Here is a 20,694-nt window from a genome sequence, read left to right as displayed (position 1 = left end):
ATGATTTTGTAAGATATGGTATTGTCAAAAGCTATTCCAAACAATCATATGGAAAAGGTCTTTTTTCCACCCTCTCAAATCAAAGCATATAAGCTCCACCCCTGTTAAATCATTTCAAGACCTTGAGTGGGGGCCTACCTATGTCTTAATTTCAGAGGCGAATACCAATACTTTTCTGTTCTCAGCCGCCCCTGCCCATGCTTCACTGTAAGTTTGTTTTGACCATTAACAAATGTCTGTAATATGTCAAGTTTGGAATTCGAAATATTTTTTCTTCTTCAAAACACCAAAGGGGGATCCAGACTGCAGCAACCTATGCAGAAACATATATCAAATTTTTACAACAACAATATAAAATGGAAACTATCAACATTTTAATCAATAGTTTCTTTTGCAAATTCTTTAGCAATGTCTGTCCTAGATCTGCCCTTGTTAATACCAATAACATGCAGAAAGCAGGGCATTATTTTGCTGACTCTCTTTCGGCCTCTGCACAATTATTCGAGTGGTGATTCTTATTATTTATCTGGTCCATATTTTCTGAATCCAGAAATTTGTTTATCCCTCAAGAGCCAATCACCACTTGTTTGACCTATGCAAAAGTCTTGTAAGCCAATCAGAGTGTACTTCACCTCTGCAATCTTTGGTGCCAGCATAGGTCAGATTTGATTTATCAAGTCAGAAGTGGAGCTTGCCCATGCAGCAGTACAGCCAACCAATAGGAATCAGAGCTGACTTATGCAATTTTTTACAGTCCACCTATGCGATTGTTTGTTACAACCAATGAAATGGAAATTGACAGTCACTGCTTCACCCCTGCTAAGCAACCCCCCATCGGCTTCCCCTTCCTTTTGAAAAAATGGCAAAAGAGTAGCTTTCCAACCCAAATATCCCAGCTACTTTACAACAAGCACCTATGCCAAAGTTTCATTTTTGTTTGCCATTTTCCGATCCAATTTGTTTCTGAGAGTCCAGATGAGGCAGTTAAGTCTTGAGATAGCTGTGAATAAAACAATAAAGTAAATAAGTGAAGCATTTTTATTTCTTTCTTTCTAATTTTTCTTCCTCTTGAAAGGCATGAGGTTCCCTTAATGTGGCCTTTCTATAAGATTTTAGAAACTAATAGTAAATCCATTTTTTGCATTGTTTATGGAGGCTGGTGTAACTGACTGGTTTTGAAATTCACAAAGACACCTTCCTATTAGACTATAGCCATGATAGATAAGCAGAAGGGACTTAGCATTTAAACTCAACAAACTTCACAGGAATGCTGTAGGAACTTAACTTGGCAAGATCTACTAAAATTAAGTCATTAACAAATCATGTGTTTCTTGTGTTTCTGTATGATCTATATCATACTTTCTGCAGTTCAGCTGTCTGGGGCTTTTTCTACATTCTAACAGGGGGGTCATTGTCCCACCAGCCCTAGTGACCTTACATTTTTTGCTATTGTCTTCCTCTCTATATAAACAAAGGCTTCATTGCCCAGCTGATTTCCCTTTGATTGGCAATGCTGCTGTCACAGTAAAGAATTTAACATAAATTTTTGGTCATCAAGGAATTTTGTGTATACCAGTTAAGCTAGCAATGCTGTATTGAAAGATAGTTAGAAAAATACTAGCTTATGCAATTCTTTCAATTTTGATGAAAATCAAACCACATCCCATGAAAATTTTGTTTTCTTCATTTTATAATTATTGTTATCATTTATCATAGTCATTCCTTATTCATAGATACTTGCAAATGGAATCATTGGTTGCTGTCTTTGGAAGGTGAAAACAAGATGCTTGGTAAGTTGAAAAACAGTTTTCAGTAAAGTCAATTAGTGACAATAGTATTATCTCTTGTGTATCAAAGGTAGTTAAATAAACTAATAAAAGGTGAGGTACAAGTGGAGGAGGGTGTGCGAAAAATTATTAATATAGTGCTTAAGTATATTGTAGTAATCAAGTAATCTTCAGTAAAAGACCCCAGTTTTCTTGGATTAGAAAATATAGCATGTCAGTCCTTGGGTTAGAGAAAAAGTTATGTGTTGCATTTAAATTTAAAATGGTGTGATCTGTGCTTCAGATTCTGAAGCAAGTAATAATAATAATAGTGATAATGAACGAATATTTAAACTGGATAAACACTTCAACTACCTAAAGCTGTTATAAATGTGTGTCCATCAAAGTACCATTATTTGGATCTTCTTTGCCCTAGGAAGCAATGAGGGTTAGCAGGTCGGGTGTGATTGTTGCCTTCAATTCTTAAGACCTCTACGTATTTGTTATTTAATCATTCTTCTTCAGTATGTGCTATTTGTAATTGGCTAATCTAATTCACATAATACATCTATTACTAGAAGCATTAGACATTTCATGAAGAGTGAACATATCATACTAAAGTACTTTATCGTTCAAAGGAAAGCTGAAAATTTATATTTAGATGCAGATCAAAAGTAACGCGAGATAAAGTAAAGTGCATTTGAATGGTTTTGGAACCAGTCTACATGAAACAAAAGATCCTCATTTGTGTTGAGATAGAAAGAGATGGTCTTATCTCTTGGATTCTTTTACCAGGTTCCAGATCAACAGTCTCTCACATTACTTTTGATTTGCATATGGATATAAATTTTCTGCTTACCACAATGTTTTGTCATAAAATTTCGTTTTGGCCTTCCTTATCAAACCCAGTGCTTATTCAATTATCCGGTCTTCTCGGGACACAGGATTTCATGATTTGTGCGGATAATCCGAAATTCTGGATAATTGAAAACATACAAATAACGGCATAAATAAACAGGATGGTTGTTGTGAAAGCTTATTTCTAAGGACACATTACAACCTAATTTACACAATACTCTTAAAATACTCATAAAATATTTAAAATGGAAAATGGAAAGCAAGAAAAACGCTCCTGATATATTATCAAATGTGCGGAAAAATTTTTCTAAGTTTTTTCACATTTTTCACGGACCGAATAATCGAAGTCCGGTTAAGCGGTGGGTCGGGTAATCGAATAATTACTGTAGCAAACCTTTATGTAAACTCTTAGTACAAAAAATCTTGACACGAGCTCTTTCTGTAGTGTTATTCTTCTTGGTGCCCATAATTAAAAGTTAAAGCTCTTTCAAAAATATTTTCCTTTCTGTCTCAAATTACAGATTGCTACCTTTTGTGCCCTAAGTATCACATCCTTGATACTGACAGTGATGATGCTGATATTCTACTCGATTTCCTTGAATTACTTCACCGATTCAAGGTTCTATTATTACACCTGCTCTTATTATGGCTCCTGTTACTACACCAGAGTAATTTCAAAATCCACTGTGGAGGCATCAATTGGTTTATTAGGCTTTCTGATGCTGTTGATCTTGATTGAGTTTGGGTGCTCTATTGCTGCTGTTGTTTACTCGTGCAAGGCCTATTCAAAATGCTGTTCAACCTGCCTCATCAATGACTGTTGTGCCTGTGTTGGCTGTGGTGAATGCGATACAAGGCCATTGAATAATACCAATCAGGTATGTTCCATTATAATCATTTATATTACTAATTCTTTGACTAAAGTTGGCAGTTAAAAGTATATACAGTGTAATCCCGATAGAATGAACCCTGGATATAACAAACTTCCCGGTGTAACAAACTAAATTTCTGGTCTCTTGCCTACAAACCCCTTACAAATTCCCTCATTATAATGAACCCCGGATATAATGAACTCACGTTATTGCGAACAAAATTTTAGGTCCCTTCATCATAAAAACCTTCGATACAACGAACTTTTCTTAAATTTTTCATCTGTTTTTTATATATTTTATTCTGGTGTTCTTTATCACTTTCTCTTGGGAAAAATCATTACTGTCTTTGGCAAAACATGCTGATGATACATTTCAAGCACTGGCTGATAGATTCAGACCATGAGACAAAAGTTTGATCGCATCAGAAATTACTGAGAATGAGTACATTGACATTAAGGAACAGTACCGTCGAGAGGGGGGGTGGTAGCCGGGGTGAATTCTTGGGGCCAGGGTCACAAGAAGGGCCCTCAAAAAGTTTCTCCCCTGTGCCATCCTGCATAAGGGCCTGTGTTGTTTATAGCCCCAGGGCCAGAACTGGCTCTTGGCGAGTCGCAAACGAATACCTTCTTACATATAAAACACTGAGACCTGGATAGAGAAGCAAAAGAGGCAAGTGAAGTGCTCAGTTAAGTGATTCCAGCTTTGCCAGTGTCTCGGTCCCAAATTATAAGAGGAACAGGATTTTCATTTTCGATGACTAGCCATTACTAATATTTTAATTCAGCTTGGTTTTTGGAGTAAAATGTGCACAGAAGTTTGAGATAGCCTAAACAAGCCCACCTAAAACAGTAATATTTTTAGGCGTGTACTGCGAAGAGACCTAAGGACGTCTTCCCTCGGTTTAACGAGCTCCCAATGTATCGAACTATTTTATGGTTCCCTTCAGAGTTCGTTATATCGAAATTCGACTGTAGCTCAAAAGCTAATTAAGGCTAACTATTTAAACAAAATGCATACAAATTGCTATAAATAATCACAATTAGAAAAATACAATTTATGATAAAAAGTCTAAGTTTAGATAAAATACCTTACATAATTTGTTGTTGCAGACTTTTATGCATTTATGGGCTTTAAAGAGTTTTTTTTAATATATGAAGGGAGTCTGAATTTTACATCTCTGGTGTTAGTGACTCCCATAATTTTTTCTCATAAATCAGACTGTATCGATTCCAAGACAAGTTGTTTTCCCTTTGGTAGTAGTAGTTTATCCGAACGCCTCAAACTGCAAGGTGTTTATTTTTCTTCCAAAACTTGCTTTGAACCAAATTAGTATTTAAATTTGATTTCGTTTTGTATATTTCTACCGTGAGCAACTGCAGGTTCAAAATCATCGGGTTAAAATAATTTTTCAAAACTAGAGACATTTTCTTTGTGTGCAATTCTTAAAGCTCTTAATGCCCATATTTGATAAATGCAGCAGGTGTTCGCCGTTTACCAAACATTTTATCATTTCCAGAGGGAAAGGGTCAGGACATGAAATTTGTTTTCCTCCCTGCGACCGGACAAAAATCATGCATAAATTTTCTGCGAGAATGTAAAGATAAAAGAAGAAAGGGTCACATTCTTACAACCATAATGATGTGTCACCAGTTTTATGAAAGCATAAGCTAGTTTACTATCACTTAAAAGTCATTTTTTTCACGAACGCCTAAATTGTTCTGGAATAGGGGCTTAGCTATAATTTTTACTCTCTAACTAGTGAGAATATCCACTGAAAATATCAAAGTTTACTGGAATGCAGTTGGAAAAGTATAAGTGGAGATCTAATTGGGGTAGATGCTATCTTTGGAAAATGGAGGCAAGCATTAGAATAGCAACATTAACAGAATGAGCTTAAAAAGATTAATCATATGATGTCCCTGTATCCATGGAAGTTTTTAACAAACTATTTGATTAAGATATAGGCCAGAATCCTGAGAAAAAATCAATTGCAACAAGCATAAGAGAACATTTGCTTTAATTAGCAAGAATCACTGTGATGGGCAATGTAGGGGCCTTGCATGCATCATCAACATAGCTAAAATTTGCAAAATTTTAAAGAATTTCGCAAATTATAACAAAGATCCTCAAGACAGATGAAAAACTGTAAACTTTTATCAAACAAGAATTTTTAAAAACATTCTCAAGGGTACTAAGGTAGGAAAGCCATTTTAACCATGTTTTTTATGAACATGAAAGAAACAAAGCTGCTTGTTGGAAAAGAGCTTATTTTAAAAAAAAATCCTGCAGAGCTTTATTTATGAAAAATTTCCTGCGACCGTCTGGTCACATGGTCGAGTGGGTTTTCATGCACTGGTAAGGGTAGCTAAATATCACGGTGGCAAAAAGTTTAGAGATTTTGGGGCTATAAACTGAATGAACCGTAGGAAAAACAACTAATCACTACGCAATTCTGTTTTCATAGCAATTAATTCTACCAACTACGTGTAGCAATTATGATTAGAAGAAAAATGCCCGAAAGCAATGGAAAAGTTCCGACAGGAAAGAGGTCACCCTTGCCGTATTATTCGCCTGGTCTAGGTAGAAACATTGTGAAGTCTTAAAATTTGAGTCGTTCCTTTCCTTATAGCAATTACGACAACAAGGTGGACAAAGTTTGCAGCCGCAAAACCAATTCAGCTATGGCCAATACCCTCAGACACAACAACAACAACAACCAGAACAGCAACAGCTTATGCCACAGCAACAGGCAACCATTGGAGTTACACAAGGAGCAAACCCGTGCAGTGCCTTACTCAATGTTATCATTAACATGCCTGGAGCGTCTTATTTTGTTGACACCGTCAGACCAGGCCAAAATCAGGGCCAAAATGATTCACAAGCTCAGACAGTGTGTGTGACAATCCATCCTAGAGATGGAATGCAACCCAGCGGAAGCAGCCAGCCACCAGCGGAAGAAATCCAGGCAGTGAACCCAAGTGCCCAGGTAAAAAAATATAGGCACCCAGGTGTCCATATAAACATTTCTACTTATCCTCCGATTTATTGCTTTCCCAAAACTGTTCAAAGTTGGCTTCCGTGGTGTTTGGGGCTTTGAACGAAACTTTTTGTGACCTTATGAAATTTTTAGACCTTTTTATTTGGCATGACATTTCACACTTCAGGTTGTATATAAATCCCAAATTTTGCAGACAAACACTGGTTAAATCGCTCGCAAAAGACTATTTTTATTTTAAGGACTAGGACCAAATTCAATGTTCTAAAAATAGTAGTTAGAGGAATTTTTCTCTTCTGACTCACCTAACGCTTGTGCTGTATTCATCAACATCATGGTTCACGTACTTCCTCGTTTGTTTTCCCTTTCTATTCTCTCATACTCTCCAGATCAGTCCGATTCTCTTGCATCTTCCCTGTAAATACTATCGAAGCTGTATCTCTTGTTTGTTTAAATCACCTTGGCTGTTGAAATCATGAAGATACATGCCTTCAAATTAGGCCAATCGGAAAAACATAAGTACATGAACGGTATAGTTGTCTAATCAGTACTGCGTTCCTTTAGAAATATATATTTACCACAACTGGGTATATATTTTCCATATATGCCGTCACTAGTTTTTCAGAAGTATGTTGGAGATCTCGATGAATCGCACCAGACAGGTAGCCGTAACTGACTTGCATTGATATAGGCGTGGTCGTTGCAAGTCTCTGTCTGATATTTCAAAGGCTTAAATACGGTGTTTTTCCTATTTATTGACAGCAAATTAACCCGAATTTTGCTGAATCTTCTATGATGGGAGCCCAGAAGATGTAGCACTCCGCAAGAGGGTATCCAGGCATGCTTGCCAAAAATGAGGTATGTTCGTTTAGTATGCATGGATTTATAAGAATCCCTGATGAAGTATCTTTTCTGGTTTATACTGTATTTGTTGCAAATTTGCGCTTAGTGGAGAGACTCCAAACATTATCCTAGGATTTATATTTTTTTGAAGTCACTAGAACTGTCGCTGAAGTGTTTTCAAAATACTAGTCTAACAAGTTCCGGAATAAAGGTAGGCATATTCTGCAATATTTAATTTAGCCTTATTTTATTCACAAAATCATCAATTTGATAATAAGGCAAAATCGGTACCTTATTCATAATTTATTTTATTTGTTCATTAGAACTTTTCTTTTAGTTCTTAAATATTTTCTTATCTAAGCCTATTTATCTTTAAATTGTATCCATTCAAATTATTCGTGCTCGTTATTTACTGAACTGTCAGCTGGCTATCAACCATTGACCCTCTGGGCTTCCAAAAAATTAATCTGACCAAGTTCCGGGATTAGATCAAGAAAATTCAACAATATTTTGTTCAGCCGAATTTTTTTCACTAGATCATCTATTTGACAGTAAGACCTTATTTCTTATTTAACAAACTTCTTCGTTTATATTCCTTTCTATGTTTTGAAATGTTTTAGGCCATTCCTCTTTACACTGTATCATATCTCTTTGGTTTGAATTATTCCTGCATGTTGTTTTCTGAACTCTCAGTTGGCTCTCGACCATAAAACCACGGTATTAGAAGAAACAAATCGTTAGTAAGTGCGCACATAAAGCGTAACAAAAATAAACGTGCTGTCTACTGACATAAACGCTGATAGTAAGCTTGCTTCTTCTTCGCGTGCAAGTAAATTCTCGTGATCTAGATTTTTATTTCCCGTTGTGATGGGTTGTTCTTCCTTCTTTTTCACAGTTTTTATGGATATGTCTTATCACATGATTCTAACGATGCGATCAATGGCCGGTTTTACCAAAAAAAGCAAATAACATGGCTGTTATTAATAGTCTGCTTGTATTAGTAAATTTTACTGTAAACATGCATAATGTAGAAAAGAGGACCCGACGTAACCTACTCAATTCTAACAACGCAAAATTATATTATGGAGGAATGCAATACGTTACCATATATAAAATAATGAAGCACATAAGTAATGTAGTATGAAATTAATTCTTGTGTCGCTAAATTTTTTTCAAGATTTTCTTCTTTCTTTCTAGGCTACGAGGAGCTTCATTATAAAGTATATTTCTTGGACCTTATATATAGCTTATAAGCCTTGCCATATGTAGATGTAGTGTTTGTCTGTTATTGCAGTGCTTTACATCATAGCCTATAATCTAATGATTTAATCTTCTCTAGTATGTTACATGTGATTAAGAATCGTGTAGTATTTTTCCTCCTAGAGTTAAGTGTGGTATAGAATTCTCGTTTATTGAAATTGCTTTTATGTCGTCCTTGGCTTTTTATTTACTAAAGGTAAATTAGCATCCTTTCCCGAAGCACGATCCCTAGGAAGACCAGCATGATATATAAATTAATCTTTACTTTTTCTTTTTTAATTTAGTAGCTGATAGGGTTTCTGTATATAAATATGATAAAATGAAATGAAAAGAATTCCAATTATTGAACCGATCTGCAGGTCAGCAAAAAGCTAGCAAAGTATATCTTCTACTTTCAACTTTTCGCTCATAACTGTTTTATCTTTACAAAAGGTTTTACTTGCAAGGCCAAATTGTCGTATTTATTCGTTTCAATAGGAAAAGTATAATTTCATGGTGAAACCCTATCATTATATTGAGTATATATTTTACTTGAGTTAGAAAACATCAGCATAATGTTTTAGCTAAAAGCTAAAAGCTTTGCCTTGAATAGTTTTTACAACGGCAGCATCAGCCTTTTGAGAATGCTGCCGATTGATTTTTTTCTTGGTTTCGTGATAATGCTAGTTGCAGTCACGGTGATCACCGATCAAATACATTATATTAGGCTTCAAGCAACGTAGATTGCCTATTAAAATGGACTTCAATATGTCATGTATACCGTTATAGATGTATGACATATGTTATCTTATACTAGACGATTCCTTAGTATTCTATCTGTACTTTTCTTGTGTAAAGCTTTGACGTTTTCAGTTTGACGTTTTCAGCTTGATGTTTTCAGCTTGACGTTTACAGCTTGACGTTTTCAGCTTGAGGTTAAGCTTGATGTTTTCAGTTTGACGTTTTCAGCTTGACGTTTTCAGCCTGACGTTTACAGCTTGATGTTTTCAGTTCGACGTTTTCAGCTTGAAGTTTTAAGCCTGAAATTTTCAGTTTTACGATTTTAGCTTGAGGTTTTAAGCTTGACGTTTTTAGTTTGACGTTTTTAGCTTGAATTTTTAAGCTTGACGTTTTCAGTTTGACGTTTTCAGCTTAATGTATGTAATTGACATTAATAAGAGAATATCATTCTGAACCGGATCGATTTTATCTTTGAAAAGGCATCAAAATATCTTGGAGAAAGCTTTGTCATCTGGTTATAGTCGTCCAGAAAGGTTGCCTTTTGAAGCTCTCTGAAAAGTACTTAAGGCACTCCGGACCAAACACTTTCCCCAGCCGATGCAAATTAACATCTAAACAATAATCTGATTGAATGGACAAAACCTGTTAGTGACGGCTCGACTAATCCGTTATATATAACCTGCCATTTTAAGTTGATAAAAAGTTCTAGTTCTGTATTCAAATGAACTAGTTTACACCAACTATTTACAAGGAAAATAAACCAACGAAATAATATTATACACTATATTTGAGGTAAACATGCAATGTTTTAATTTTAATGTTTGTCTTGAATAAACAGCCAACGAGGCGCTTTTTGTCAAATCAGGCATGCTGATCCATAAAATGCTACCTCGAAATTTGATAAAGTCAATGGTACCAGTAATACTTGTTGTTTCAAGAATTTGTCATAAATCTTATGTTCACAGGTCCTTTCTTTTGCAGGATGGACTGTTCTGTTTGATGTGCGCAGTCGTTTTGCTCTTGCCAGCAAAACTTCATGATCATCAAATAGTACCTTGTTATCATTGGCTGTTTTTCTACTGAAAATTGGCAATACTGAACACTTGATCTGTTTTTGGGGTTTTTAAGGGGCTCCAGGGGATATGGGAACAAACATTTGAAAATTTACAAAAAATGTGGGAATATGGGAAAATTGGCTCTTATCCAGAACTAGGAAAAATTAATTATGTCTTAATTACTTCTTTTCGAGCCTCATTAATAATCTGAACCTTATCACATTATTGGTATCCTACTATCATATTCTATCTTATCATATTATTGTACTATCATAAAGAAACCTATCGAGGAAAGCGCGTTTCCAATACCACCCACTTTTCATTTGCCAACAAAGGTCAACGGCACTTATGCTAAACTTGATAAAAAAACAAGGGGGGGGGGTTAACATTTTATTTCTTTCTTTTTAATATTATCGTTTCACGACAATCCACTCCCAGGGGGGGGGGGGGGCACTCTGCACATAGACATACGAGGGGGGGGGGGGGGTAAGTCCAAGAAATTTAAAGGCCACCCAAAAATATCAGCTCATTTTCAATAAGACCCAAAAATATCAGTTTTACTTATATCTTGTACCCAAAAATATCACAAATTGGAATTTTGGGTGAGATAATATGACATAGCTGTAATTTATAAGATCTGCAATTCAAAAAAGTCGTAAATAGTTGCCCCTAATACATTTGATTCGGATATGAAAATCTCACGAATGCCCAAAAATATCAGTGTTTCTAAATTTGATACCTAGAAATATCAGAATTGTATCTACTATTTCCGCAGGACCCAAAAATATCATTTCTGACAAATATTAAACCCAAAAATATCACTTTTGGCAAACATTTGACCCAAAAATATCGGACTGACCCCCCGTATGTCTGTGTGCCAAGTGCCCCCCCCCCCCCCTGGGAATCCACTGGGTGGTGTTTTGGGCCAGAATTGATAGAATTGGTCTCTACACCGTTCAATTTAATAAGATTCAAATTAAAAACATGAGTAATTTTCATGGGGACTAAAAGTACAAAAATGTCAACAAAGTAACAACTTTTCTCAGAGAAGCAGGTGAACAAGCGAACATATAACAGCGAACAAGGGATCCCACCTCCCCCTAATATATGTCGCATATAGACTTAAGCCTAGCGCACACAGCAGATTTTTGTCGCAAAAGACGAAGATTTTTGTCTCAAAAGACGAAAATCTGTAGTGTGCGGGGCAAAATCGCAAAGATTTTTGTCTTTTACGATTATCTTTGAGATCAAAAATGTTTGATATTTGTCTTTGTCTTTTACGACGAAAGACAAAAATCGTGCAATGTGCGGGGTCGAAAGACAAGTTTTTAATTTTTAAACCAATAAAACTTGGATTATATGGTCACGTGAATTCTGTGGAGCCTTTCTTTCCCGCCAAAAGAAAAAAGATCGAGAACGCCATGGAGAATACAGAAGACGAAGTCGGTATATGGACAGCAAGCAAAGAGGAGCAGCTTGTCGATCTGTGGCAAGAAAAGGCTTGTCTGTATATGGTTACGTCTCCAGAATATTCAGACAGAAACAAGAAGCTAGCAGCCCTGAACGAAATTGCAACTAAACTTTCTTCAAACGGTGAGTGAATAATTTTGACTAGCTAGCTAGGCTAGTCCTCTTTTCTTAGGCCTACTCAATTTGAAGTGAAACATTGCTGTACGAATTCATGTTTTATTCATTCTAGTGAATCAAGTAAAAAAAAGAATCGCATCTCTGCGCACGCAATATGCACGCTCCCGCAGAATCCCAAGCAGTGGAAGTGCACGACCAAAAAAGACGAAGAAGACTCAATGGATAGAAGACCGCCTTCAATTTTTAAGCCCATATGTATCCAACAGAGTGTCTATTTCTAATTTGCAGGTACAATACAACACTAGCTAGTTGAGTTCATTATTTTTTGTTGCAACCATACTATCTTGCCATGATACTGATCCAGATGTTGAGCAAAAATATTGTTTCAAAAGCTCACGCTGACCCTTAGCACTTAATGAACAGTTTCTGTTTTTTGTCTTCTGTAACTCAGTTAGAGATTTGTCTAATCTCCAGCTGCCTTGAAAAAGCTCATGGTTGTCTCTTTCACTGTCACATGCATTTTTATATGAAGGCTGCTCATCAATCAGCATGTTGTGCAGACAACAAATTGCCAGCACAATTTGCTTAGCCTTTTCAGGCTCCAACATAATCTTTGTCAGCATCACCCTGAACCTATTAGCCATGATACCAAAAGCGTTTTCCACAACCCGTCGTGCTCTAGAAAGCCTGTAGTTGAAAATGTGCTGTTCATGTAACAGTTGTCTAAATGGGAATGGTTTCATGATATCATTTCTCAAGGGAAATGCATCATCACCAATGATATGATAATGACATTTGATGCATGTTTCCCCAAATTGCTCAGCTTCTGGAAAGGCAATTGATTTGTCTTTCATCTGTTGATTTAGAGGCGATGTTTCAAAAAGTCCAGCATCACCATTTCTTCCACTTGCACCAACATCAACAAATATCAACTTGTAGTCATAACTTGCCAATGCTAGAAGGACTATGCTGAAATATCCCTTGTAGTTGAAGTACTCTGATCCAGACATTTTTGGTTGTTTGATTGCAATGTGTTTGCCATCTAATGCACCAACACAAAAAGGATAGTCCCATAAATTGTAGAAACCATCACTGATTGTTTTCCATTGATGAGATGTGCTTGGAATCTAAAATACAAAAATATTAAATTTTAGTCTTCAACTGAAAGTTTATCTGAGCCACAGCTTAACACTGGTGACAGTGACTGTGATGGAGACTTGGACGACAATGATGCCCCTGCTGCAGAGACACCAGTTTCAACAAGCAGGCCACTGGCTGCTGTTAAAAAATCCAAAACTGCAAAGCAGAAAAAGGAAGAGGAAGAACTCTCCATTCTGAAGTCTCTTGCATCATCTTTCTCTGCAGATGAAAATTTAGCTGCAAAAAAGGATGCAAAGCCAAGCCCTTCAGCTGCCTTTGGGGAATACGTTACACATGCTTTGTCTGTGATGGATGAGAAAACAAGACTTGTTGCAATGAACAACATTCAAAATGCTCTTTTTCAGGCACAGATGGGCTCTTTCTCAAATGAATTCAACAACCCATATCATGCTGGTCAACATGCTAGAATGCAGTCTTTCAGGCAGTCACTTGACCAGCAAGATATGAGTGAAGGGCCATCGTACGGACAATTCTAATCTTTAAAATTCATACAGTATATTGCTTTCACTGCACTCTTCAATGTTATGTGAGTTGGTTTTAATTAGCACATTAAATATTGTATTGAAAACCAAAAAGTAGAAAACAAAAAATGTTATGTACCTTAAGATATCTATCCTTAAGATTCTGATAAATTGCATCACAAGTTTCTGTCACTATTGATGAAATTGTTCTTTCTCCAAGTCTATATGAAAATCCCAGGCTGTGAAATGACTCTCCTGTAAAGATATGCAACATCTTATTATACCAATCAATATCTAAAATGATATGATTACCTCAATTTCTCCATGTAAGATTATCAGATTTATGATTGCATTCATTTTGATGATACTCAATTCAAAATGCTCATTATGATTGGCATTAAAGGTGAAATGGTTTGTGAAAGATATCAATTAGTAAGAAGTATTGTCATTATTGTTATTAAGTATTGCTACGAACTCTGTAGAAGAAACATTTAGAATATTTAAAGTTATTTTTATTATTCACAAATATATTTTTACTTTTCTCATTTGTATCCTATATTTTCTCTTTGAATCAAGCTGGCAGACTATTGTGAAATCTCACCTGTTGCTAAGTATCGTAGTGTGACTGCAAGTCTTTCTGCTGCACTAATTGATTTTCGCATGTGAGTGTCTTTTCTTTGAATCATTGGTCTTACTTTGGCAAGAAGAGATTTGAAAAGGTCTTCGTTGAGACGAAAATAGCGTTGGTACATAGGTTTATCCTCCGATGCTAACTCCTGAACAAGATTCTGATATGCTCCCAGCTCATTTCTACGCTCAATCCAGGATTTCACCCACATTCGTCTCGCAATTCGCCTCCTTCTTCTTCGTCTTATTAAAAGGATAATAGCCAACAGTGCTTTCTTTTTTGTCAAATTCATAACCTTTGTCAGTTTCTTGAGCAATTTTATTCGTGTTTGGAATTTTATTTTACGCGCCAAGAAGTTCAAACAATGTGAAAAAGAGGTCACAAAACTTAATCGAGGCACTAATCCGAAAAAAATCGTGCTGTGTGCGGGCAATCAGTTTTTATGAAAAAGACAAAAATCTTCGTCTTTTGCGACAAATATCTGCTGTGTGCGCTAGGCTTTAAAGTATGGAGCATTTTTCATGCTCTGCTTTGCGAAATTATGAAATATTCGAAACATGTTTCAGCTGGCATTCAGCTAACAGAAATATAACGATATTTCCCGGTTTAGACTTCGAGGCAGTCTGAAACAGCCTGAACAGTTTTCTCAAATATCTTGGTTTCAACTTCCTACTTACAACAATTGAGGTCAAGTTACTGTTACTAGGTTACCTGCTTCTGTATCACAGAGCGAAGTTAGAGCTTCATCAGACTTGCTTGGCTTTCACAATTTTACTACCTATTCTTGTTTTAAACATGGCATGGTCGAACCATAGCTACGTTTCTGGACCACCCCCTTACAATTATCAGCTTGAAGAAACCGGCGTGCGAATTGTTAACCAAGATCCTCCATCGACGCGGCGGTTACAGTTCCCGATCAACTTTCCAGTCAGGCCTGTTTATGCGTTGTCGATTGTCATATGTATCATTGGAGCATTCCAATTCTGTTTCGGCGTTGTCAACATTTTTCTTGTGCCTTATTTCACATCGTATGTTGCATTTCCAGTATGGTGTGGTCTATTGGTAAGTCGAGTGTTCTGTTGAAAGTTGGCCATTTCCTATGATAGGCAGCACATCACATATCCAGTTTACAAATCTTAGTATATTTATGTATCGGCTTTCTTTCTCAATTTCAGTTCATTGCAAATGGAGTTATTGGATGCTGTCTTTGGAAAAACACATCAAAATGCATGGTAATGTAATGAAAATTTGATGCTTCTGAACTGTTTTCTTTGTTAACGCAAAAGGTTGGTTCTCGGAGGGGTTGGGGGGGGGGTTAACTATGCCTAATTTATGATGGGGAGGTGCCATTTTGGTTAAACATTTCGCTTGAAAATTCGGGCGCCCTGTAATTTAATCTGGTTCAGTGGCAATTTGGTGGGCGCACTGGAAAATCAGCATCTTTAATCCCTATGGTGACGAACAGAAAGTAGCTAATTCCTTGAAAAATAAGACGAAATTGTACAAACAAGATTTCTCTTTTTCTACTATTCCTCATTTGCGTCTGCATAACAATAACATTTGTTTTACCATTACCATTTGTACTTACCATTTAATAATTCCATATACCAACCACAGTAGTAAAGAGGGTCTGCAAACAAAGTGAGACCCACGCTATGCTGAATTCTAAAATACCCCTCTTCAAATAAACTCTGTTTATAATTCATTTTATCATCAATCAACACATCAAGGACAGAGGACTCAATCCTGACAATAATCCTTTGCGCGCGTGGTAAATCGTCCAAGCGACCATCCAAAATGGCCGTAAATTTTTACGGATCACCAGTTCGGGACTCCATGCATGTTCTCGAATCTGACCTTGAAGAACACGAAGAAGGCGAGCAGTCAGCTCAAGAAAGGAGTGAGGCGCGATTGAGATGAAAGAAGCCATTGTTTCTCAGTTAGCTCACCGTCGCACTCTTTTTCGGTCCACCAAAACAGAATAGTGCATCACGCTTTCTCAATTTAGTTTTCTCTAGTAAGAGATTTCTATCAAGATGATTTTTTTACGAAGTACTTGTTTTCCCCGATACTTCTTTATCGGGAAATTCTTTTTTCTAGATTACTCTTTAAATTCAATACAAAGCTTACACAACAGAGACTCTACCACCACGATATCTTTGCTACCACGTGATCTTTCAGATCAAAGATTCCTTATGTAGTTTAAACAATTAAAGAGACAGAGCAAGTAACATAAGTTCAGGGCAAGTAATTCAGCGCCGATGGTCTCCTATGCACCGCATCGCCGCATTGTCTGTGACTATGGCCGTAAAATCCCAGGGGGACGGTGGGGACAAGAAACCCCAAAAAAAATCTGGAGCAAAACGATTTTTCTGAAAAATTATTATCATTTCCCGTGAAAGAAATATTTCCCTGGTAGCTGGGTTAGAACCAAACTACGTTTTTCTGTGTTTGCAACAAACCTCTGCCACTAAGTCATGGTGTCAAGTGCAAGTTGACTTTTGCTGATGGCCATTTTTTTCGTAAGTAGAGTGAATATTTTTGTAAGCAGAATGAGAATGATCTTTTTTACAAGATAGATTTTTTTGCTGTATTTTACAGTTTTCTACCGTTTAATTTTTTAAAACAGAGTATGAAATAAAAAGAGAGCAAACTGGTATTTTGTTTGACCTTTTTACTAACTTATTTACGTATATTTCTATTATTTGTCTATTATTTGTTTTTATTTAGTAAATCACTTTCTGTATCTATCATAGACTGTCTGATATCATAGATATCATAGACTGTCTATCATAGACTGTCTATCATAGACTGTCTATCATAGACTGTCTATCATAGACTGTCTATCATAGTCATAGACTGTCTATCATAGTCATAGACTGTCTATCATAGTCATAGACTGTCTATCATAGTCATAGACTGTCTATCATAGTCATAGACTGTCTATCATAGTCATAGACTGTCTATCATAGTCATAGACTGTCTATCATAGTCATAGACTGTCTATCATAGTCATAGACTGTCTATCATAGTCATAGACTGTCTATCATAGTCATAGACTGTCTATCATAGTCATAGACTGTCTATCATAGTCATAGACTGTCTATCATAGTCATAGACTGTCTATCATAGACTGTCTATCATAGACTGTCTATCATAGACTGTCATAGACAATCGGGAATCCGCAACAGGGATCATCGCAAACGAATTACGATACATGAGAACCAGGCTAAGTTCTTTCCCCCTTGGGGGAATCGGGTGTAGAAAAGAAAATAACTCTTTTCTACAACCGATTCCCCGAAGGAGGAGAGCTACTGTAAATTGATAAAAACGAATATCCACCAGAAATCAGGACAAAGATCTCAGTCTGCTTAGAAAAAAGACAAACAATCAGCTTTCGGTATCCTTACAGGGAAAAGAGCCTTCGGATTTTCAATAAAGCCATTTTGCATAGCATTAGCAATATGAAAATATTCTTTCCATCTCAAATTACAGATTGGTGCATTTTGTGGCCTAAGTATTGCCTCCTTGATTCTGACACTACTGATGCTGGTTGCGTATTCATTTTCCTTGAACTACTTCATCAATGGTTATTGGTATGATTACTACTGCACTTATTATCGCTGTGACTACTACAGAAGGATCTCTATATTTACAGAAAAATTTTCTATATTTTCTTCATCGTTCATGATGGTGCTGATCGTGATTGAGCTTGGGTGCTCTATTGCTGCGGTTGTGTACTCATGCAAAGCCTACTCAAAATGCTGTACAACCTGTCTCGTTGATGACTGTTGTGCTTGTGTCGGCTGCTGTGAGTGTGATACCAGCTTATTGACTCTGAACCAGGTAAGCTCAGAGGTTTTCAAAATTCAAGAATTTACTTATAAGAAAAAGCGAACAACAGTTTGATAGTATCAGAATTATCATAGTTAACGCAAAAAACCAGTTGCGGAAATTCAGGTTTTTATTTAGCCGCGAGGGTAGGGGAGGTCTCTGAACCAGGATTTTCCAGCAAGAAAACATCTTGAATTGATTTTCGACAGGTTAGTATTTTGTCAAATATCTTAGGGTAGCCTGGCAATTGCAGACCCAAGCCCCCATGCTCCCATGATTTCCTCTATTTGCATAATTGACTGCAAAATAACCGTAATTGTCTGATGACAATAAAGTGTGAAAATTAGTATGTGCGAGTTTAATTTCTAAAAGGTAATGGATTGTAAGTAATTGATCATTACGTTTCAAGACAAGTTCGTATCATCTTCGACTGATAATTATTGCTTTTTTTACTCGCAACGAAATTTTGTTGGGATTCTTTTGGAGCAATACTATTCTCGAATTTAACATAAATTTGAAAAAGCTATTCTCATTAAAGTAGATTAAGCGAACGTCGACAAAATTCTTCATTTTATCAGAACCTATATAGAATTGTGAAATGGAAAGGAAGATACACTGATTCGGAGATTTCTTTGGAAGGAATTAGAAGTAGGTTTACTATACAAAATGTTAATAGTGCATATTTCAGTTGTGATGATATACTTTTAATGTTTTGTATCTTGCAGCCATGGCAACAACACGGGCAACAGTTGCAGCCAATCAACCGCAGAAGCCAAGAACATCAAATGATTCAACAACAACAACAACTGCGAGAAGCGTTCTCCGGAGTTTCTCAAGGAGCTAATCCGTGCAGTGCATTACTCAATGTGATCATTAGCATGCCTGGAGCGTCTTATTTGGTTGACACCGTCAGATCAGGTCAAAATGATTCACAAGCTCAGACAGTTGCTGTAACAGTCCATTCTAGCAATGGAGAGGAAGGACAGACGTTGAATCAACGTGCCCAGGTAAAGAACTTCTTTTATAACGACAGCATAGGGTCAAGGACCTCCCTGGCATCGCGAGATTAAGAACTTTTGTTAATTTTACTTTTGTTTTCCTCAAGCTTCCTCATGTACAATGCCACTTTGTAAAATATTTTGCAAAGTCTCATTACATTAAGGATAGACTGTTTGGCTAGTGTGTATATTTTCACTTTTGGCTGAAGCTGTTTGGATGAGATGACACTGTATAGACAGAAGAGTTTTTGCTATTTTTGAAACATTTAAATGGCATAAGTTATGTTGATCAGTCCGTTGCTGTTAGAACCTTATCTTGTTCTTTGTTCAATACAGATGGAGCCTGGTGTTTCTGGGATTCAAACCAGGCGTGTTTGAAGCCTTTCAGAATGTAAGTAGCTGCATTCTTTACTTTTAAAATAAGTCCAACGTCGTACTGTTGCTACATTGTAACCTATTGGCTCAGAAATTAATAGAAATGGCCTTTAAGTGAAATTAAAATTCAAATAGGAAAAGAGAATTCGAGAAAAATGGTTATAAAAAACAGCTTTAAGAGATCTCAAGAGCCATGATCTAAAAAGGCCGATGTTAGAGACCTCGAGAATAACGGTAATGAAAAACGGTTAGGGAAAACGATTATTAGCGCTTCGAAGATAACAATATGCGTCAGCGATATCATTGCAAGTTACTGGCTGTACTGTGAGTACTGTGATTTATGTTTATCTCAAATTTATTCTAGAACCAAACACAAAGAGCTTGGCTACAGTTCATGTCCTCGTTAAATGGTTATTGCACAGAAGAACTGAAAGAAACTGGATATCAATTATATCTGTTAGTAGTAGTTCAAATGTGTTTTCTGGTGAACGATATATCTCTAGAGAGCACAATAGCTTATTTAGGCAGTGCTAAACGTATCTCTAGTTTGCAGTTTAGTTTCAAATATATCCTTTCCGACCTTATTTGTATGACTTTGGTAAAGAATGCTATCGAGGGGGGAGGGAGAAGGGAGAATTAAACAAATGTATTCCAAGAACCCAGCTTTTCTTTCAAAGTAAGTGCTGATGTGGCAACATCATTGGTCCATCTTATTAAAGGCTGCTATGTAATGAATTGCAATTAGAAGAATAAGGTTCTTGGCTTGCAATGTTAATTTCTTCAAAAGATGAATATCATGCGATTCATCTAAGTAATGTAGACACAGTGCTAGACAATTATATCTGCATACACAATGACATAGGTATTGGATATCGCTGATTGGCAATTCGTACTTTTTTATCAATTGGCATACAGGTCGAGGTGGTTTTTAACCTACTTACAACATAAAAATGTATAGCTACACAAACGTTAATTAACTAAATACAAAGAGCTTTCAAACTACCAATCTACAAAGCATAATATGCGATTTATTTTAATAATCTTGACATAATATAAAAATATAAAAAATTAGCATTTAATTAAAAATTTGTATAGTGTTCAATTACGATCCCCGTACAGTAATATAAATGCCTGATATCCCTATTCTATCAAATTACATATTCTTTCAATATCGCAAACTGTACCTTATTAATCAACCATGTTTGTTTGATAAACAATTACGGCTCATTTTGTTTTGATTTATATCTTCTTCACTAACTGCTATTTTATCATTTTTCGCAA

At 36.3% G+C, this 20,694-nt stretch overlaps 3 protein-coding genes across 4 annotated transcripts in view; all 3 read left to right on the top strand.

Moving 5' to 3' along the window:
• The window catches only part of LOC135686373 (uncharacterized), a 31,366-nt gene extending 21,972 nt beyond the window's left edge, over positions 1–9,394 (top strand). For both annotated transcript variants that reach the window (XM_089109098.1, XM_065202592.2), the window contains exons 2-6: positions 1,734–1,790; positions 3,146–3,502; positions 6,126–6,482; positions 7,254–7,349; positions 8,532–9,394. In XM_089109098.1, the coding sequence (XP_088965224.1) occupies positions 1,734–1,790; positions 3,146–3,502; positions 6,126–6,482; positions 7,254–7,307 (825 nt within the window). In that variant the 3' untranslated portion in view covers positions 7,308–7,349; positions 8,532–9,394. The remainder of the gene's footprint in view (positions 1–1,733; positions 1,791–3,145; positions 3,503–6,125; positions 6,483–7,253; positions 7,350–8,531) is intronic.
• A 2,228-nt stretch (positions 9,395–11,622) lies between these two features.
• LOC135690256 (uncharacterized) lies at positions 11,623–14,114 on the top strand. Its single transcript, XM_065207761.2, has 3 exons — positions 11,623–11,962; positions 12,069–12,244; positions 13,111–14,114. The coding sequence occupies exons 1-3, from the start codon at positions 11,623–11,625 to the stop codon at positions 13,591–13,593; spliced, it is 999 nt and encodes a 332-aa protein (XP_065063833.2). The 3' UTR covers positions 13,594–14,114.
• Positions 14,115–14,884: 770 nt separating this feature from the next.
• Positions 14,885–20,694, top strand: LOC135686379 (uncharacterized). The gene is made up of 6 exons (XM_065202597.2): positions 14,885–15,268; positions 15,382–15,438; positions 17,702–18,052; positions 18,766–19,047; positions 19,375–19,429; positions 19,778–20,694. The coding sequence occupies exons 1-5, from the start codon at positions 15,002–15,004 to the stop codon at positions 19,414–19,416; spliced, it is 999 nt and encodes a 332-aa protein (XP_065058669.1). The 5' UTR covers positions 14,885–15,001; the 3' UTR covers positions 19,417–19,429; positions 19,778–20,694.

Source organism: Rhopilema esculentum, chromosome 6, assembly GCF_057945365.1.
Source record: "Rhopilema esculentum isolate cy_ngs chromosome 6, ASM5794536v1, whole genome shotgun sequence".
Lineage (NCBI taxonomy): Eukaryota > Metazoa > Cnidaria > Scyphozoa > Rhizostomeae > Rhizostomatidae > Rhopilema > Rhopilema esculentum.
This window is presented reverse-complemented; position numbering and strand designations above follow the sequence as displayed.